At 42.5% G+C, this 5,040-nt stretch overlaps 1 protein-coding gene across 1 annotated transcript; it reads left to right on the top strand.

The window, feature by feature from the left end:
* Positions 1-942: 942 nt before the first annotated feature.
* Positions 943-3,852, top strand: LOC104487941 (mediator of RNA polymerase II transcription subunit 21-like; the record flags this gene model as incomplete). The annotated part of the gene is made up of 2 exons (XM_010135031.1): positions 943-1,043; positions 3,676-3,852. Coding segments are annotated over 2 exons (278 nt in total), but the record flags the coding sequence as incomplete, so codon positions are not given.
* Positions 3,853-5,040: the final 1,188 nt, after the last annotated feature.

The raw sequence follows: 5,040 nt of genomic DNA, 5'->3' as shown, positions 1-5,040 counted from the left end.
ATTTCTATGCCTTTGGGTGGAGTTGAGTGACGCTGGTCATTTTATTCCTTTTATTCTGATTGGCTTCACATTTAAAGGTACAGATGGTAAAACACAGGGCACATCGGATCGGAGGATCTTCGCCTGACCTCTTCAGGGACCCTCGCGAGCAGTGACACCGAGACGGATCCCTTCACTATTAAATCAGCAATGCAATTTATTGTGTAAATTCGTGAGGAATTCAGGTTCGAATGGTACCGGTGATGGGTATTGACTGCGAAATGGATTTGAAACAACACTAAACACACAAACAGACCTCGACACTCGTGGTTATTGACAGCCAGCCCGGCGTCAGTGTTTAAGTGCAGAACACAGAGCTCTTACCCAACAGGCGTCCCTGTGGGGGGAAGAAGATCGGTTCAGCCCCTCGACTGATCCCAGTTTCGATGGTGTCTTCTGTCCCCCAAATCCCATTTCTGTGCACCACCTTTTATATTGTTTCTATGCCTTTGGGTGCAGTTGAATGACTCTGGTAATTTTATTCCTTTTATTCTGATTGGATTAAAAATCGCCCGTTGTGACCTCCAGGAGCAGGGACAGGCCGTGCTGCCTTCGCATCACCCCCGTCCTCGCCCGGGGGCACGGTACGTTGCGCTTGGCCGCAGCAGGCCTTGGCCATGGTGACCACGTTCCATTCGTGGGATCAGCAAACGCCTCACAGCCGCTTCATGGCTCCTTTTCGTGTCAAGGTGTGAGCTAAAAACCTGAGGAACAGTGTTTCCCTCACCTCCCCGTAGTAGTTGTTTTCCCACAGGTTGAGTTCCCATCAGTTGCGATACTGTCGTTTTCTTCATGTAGGAGAATAACGCCTGCATGCTTCAAGACTGTAGAATTTTCTGTGCTGTGTATGCAGAGTTGTGCTTACTTCTAATGTCCTGAGGAGCCCGACTTTTCTTTTTTTAGAGTACGCCCAGCTGTTTGCAGCATTGATTGCACGAACTGCAAAAGATATTGATGTTCTAATAGATTCTTTGCCTAGTGAAGAATCAACAGCAGCTTTGCAGGTAAGAGTGTTCTAGTTAAAATATCAAAACAACTGAAAGCAAACTTATTCCTCTTTTAAAATACAGTTTTTACTCTCTAGACCATGTAATCATGCAAAATTATTTTAATATAAGCCTGAATTTTTCATGAGGGTAGCTTGAGAATACTTGATAGGCTTAGTGGGAATGCTGAACTTGCATCTGGTTCGAAATAAGATCATGTGCGTTGAGAATGCTTGAAACTTAGTTTTCTGTTAGAACGTTTAAGAATGAAAAAGTGCTTTTAGGATAACACCACACTACTGGAAACTGCTACCACTTTTTTTGCTCAGTTAAAGTATTTATACAGCAGATGCAACAGTACGGTTGCACTGTGGGAGTTCTTGGTTTTTTCCCTTAGGTACTCTCTCACATTCTCTCGCTCATTAGGAGTGCATTTCATTTTGTATCTGCAGAGCCGACACTTTACTGAAGCCTTTTGTTCTTCCACGATGTTTCTGGTTGTTGGTGGATTTGCAGGGTATCCCTTAAGTTCTCTAGCTCTGTCTCAAAACACTTCTTTCGCTTTTCAGTTATAGGGTGTCCTTCTTTGGACCAGGCAAACTTGGTGCTTTTGTTTCTTGCTCCTTCTCTCTTCAGACCCGAGGTACTTAAGGCAGACCATGGGAACAGAAAGCAGCTAGTGGCCAGGGGGCTGTTGGCAGGTGCAGCCATTATCAGAGCCTCCGTTCCCTGCCTGACGGCAGCTGAACTGCTGCAAACACTTTGTGGATCCTTTCACAACATTCAGCTGTTTCTCGCTTCTAAAAAATGCCTTGGACCTACAGTTCAAAGAATGCTGCTGGGTTTGGGATTTGCGTGGGTTGTTTGGGGTTTTTGCTATTATTTCAACAGATCTTGCCTATTAGTCAGCAACTTTTTTTTTCCTTTTTGACTCTAACTGCTAGATTTACATCAAGTATTTTCTTTTTAGAATGCAACAAGGATGCAAAGAGTGCTGTTTCTCTGAGAATCCTGAAACTGAAGGCTTTACGGCTGGGTTGATAATCTGAAGCTGTTCAAAGGCGTTTTACAAATGACTAATACTAGAGGTGCCTGCTGTGCCAAATACAGAAGACTTGACAGTGACATTGCATGTGGTTTTAAACAGAGGAAGTTAAATTTGGAAATGCTGCTAGTCACAATAGTTGCTCAACATTCTAACTGAGCCTGTAAACGTCAGCATGATTTCGTGTCACTGTGTATTCAATAGCTGAAGACAGCTTTCCTGCTGCAGACAAATTACAGGCTTCTTCCGTGGTAGAGGAGGTGATCGTGGTGACAGCCACGGCAGGGAGAGCAGGGTGCTCTAGGAAAAGGAGCTGGTTATCTAGGAGGGGCATGCTTTCCTTAGAGGTGACACTCTAACAGTTTCTTGCTCTATTAATCTTGTTTCACAAGATCTTTTTCTGTTTGGTGTGATTTTGAGGCAAGTTACCTTGGATTCCATCACTTAACAATTCTAGTTTTGATTTTTATTTTCTGTTGTTTAATTTGGTGCTCTAATAAAGGTAAATAATCTGACATTCTTTTAAAAAACTGTTTTGAAGGTTCTTGAAACACTCTGTGTAATACAGGTTTTGTTGAGAAGTGGTAGATAGGTGCTTGGCTAATAGACATGTACTGAGGCCGATTTTTGCTTTCTTCATACTGATGTCGTCGAACGTAATCACGTTTCAAATCTGAGGCTTGTCTTAAATGAGAAGGGGGGCTGCTACGCTAATGCCCACGCAGCTTACCCATCCCTTTCGAGTTCCCTGTACGTAACAGTACGGCACTGAGTTGGCAGTACATACTCTGCTTAAATCTGTGGCTTACCTGCAGTCAGCTGTTTAATAACTGAAACTGAAGTAAATGAACTGGATTCTGAATTTCATACTTCTACCTTTTGCTGTCTTCCTTCTCTGACCCTTCCTCAGAGGGCTGTCAAGCTCTTCATGCATATATTAACCTTCACTAAAGACACGAGTGTTGTAGGCAGAAGGTGAATATGAGGATAGAATTTGCCAGTTAGTTTAACCATGACTTCTTAAGGACCTGTATTAACTGCTTTAAAAATACCAATTTAAAACTATTTTATTTTGTCTTCTCTATTATCCAGATAGAACAAGCTTTAGTACTTTTAAATTTGGTAAATATTTTGAAGTGGTAAAAAATTTTGAAGTTAAAATGTTTTTTCACTGAATTTTGTCTAACTGAAAAGTAGTTTTGTTTTAAAACAAAATATCGATGAAAAAGGTTAAATAATACCATTTAATCTGAAATGCACTGTTTAACAGAAAGGTTTAAGTAAGTTATGCTTACATCTTGCTGAGCACCTTTCAGTAAGGGAATGTGGAGGTGGATAAACACTCACCTGTCGTCAAGAGAAGCTGTGCTGAGCCAGGAGTTGTAATAGGAAGGAAGCTAATCTCTCTCTCTCTCGCCAGGGAGGGGTTACTCCGCGTGGATACATACTGTTTGAGACTGCAACCTGTAATGGGTGGCTTCGAAGTTTCTAGTATATACTTCAGAGATTAGAGAGTGAATCTTTCTCTTTTCTAGGGAGCAGAACTGTCCCGTCACCATCCTTCAGCAGCAATATTAATTTTCTCTTCTCCCTTTTATTTTAAAGGCTGCTAGTCTGTATCGGTTAGAAGAAGAAAATCACGAAGCAGCTGCCCGACTGGAGGAGGTAGTTTATCGTGGGGATATGCTGCTGGAGAAGATACAGAGTGCCCTGGCAGACATTGCCCAGTCGCAGCTGAAGACGCGAAGCTGCACACACAGACAGCCCCTGCTGGACTCGTAGCACCAGGCGGCAGCACAGCCCCGCAAAACCCAGCTGCTGCCGGTCGTGGGGAAACAGTTCTGTGTCTGCAGGGAGCTGTAACGCCAGCCCAGCTCCTGTGAGACTCCAGAGCGCTCTGGTCTTTGGTAACAACGTCTTTTACCAAAGCTCAAACCCCAGGTCTTGTATGAGAAATGCCTCTACTGTGGGATCAATGGTTCTGGTCTAGAACTATGTGTCCTTGACTTAAAATGTTAATTGCTGAGCTTTCTTTTCTGTTCATGAATATGTCTTGATTTCAGTCTGATTTGTTATTGCAATTACACAGGCCTTAGTCCCTAAAGAGAATTCAGAATGAAAATATATTTTTGTATTGCTCACTCCTACTTTCAAACTTTTATGTTCTTGGTGTATTTTTGGTAAGGACTAGACATTGCTGAATTCGCCAGAGTTCCCCGAAGACAGTGCTGGGTACTGTGGTGGCCATTAACTGAACTAACTGCCATTTAACTACCGTTAACTGAAATGGTAGGTAAACATTTGTATTGCTACTTGGCTGGTTTACCACCCATTACAGAGCAATAAAGGGATAAATAAATTTGTTATTTCAGGGTAAGTTGTTGTTGCCTCGTATCTCATTTAAAAATCTCAGATACCTGCAGGTTTATTTTGGCATTTATTATTGCAAGTAATTCACAAACAGGTCTTCAACTCCATTAGAGCCTCTAACATGCTTATGCTTGTGCCGTTTCTCTGCTTGTGATATGCTGCATTTTTGTGGCGGCTGGTGAACGCCTCTGAAGCAGAGTGATGAGGAAGCACTGGATGACTGGGAAGAAATGAGCAACGAGAAAACTGAAAATAACTTACTACATAACGTTCCCTTTCAGTGTAAGCAGGGGCTGCCATGTGAGTGCTGTGATCATAAGCAGCAAGACACCTGTTGTATCCAGCGTACTTCAGGGAGTTTTGTGGTTTTTCGTTCATACACTGAATCACTGAACAAATTTTTGCTCCTCATTTTAGGACTACAAAAATACCAGCATCTCTTTTTAGATTTGGGATGGGGGGGAACCAAACCACCAAAAGTGTAGGATTCAACACATGCACTTGGAGTTGAACTGTTGGTCATTTTCGGTATTTTTGAGTTATAAGCCTTGCACGATTGCAGGATGCTGTGTGTTGCCACATTATATCTGCTCATTTTCT

The sequence above is a fragment of the Buceros rhinoceros genome, unplaced genomic scaffold (assembly GCF_000710305.1).
Source record: "Buceros rhinoceros silvestris isolate BGI_N320 unplaced genomic scaffold, ASM71030v1 scaffold14284, whole genome shotgun sequence".
Lineage (NCBI taxonomy): Eukaryota > Metazoa > Chordata > Aves > Bucerotiformes > Bucerotidae > Buceros > Buceros rhinoceros.
Note: the sequence above shows the minus strand (reverse complement) of the source record. Positions and strands in the feature narration are given on the sequence as shown.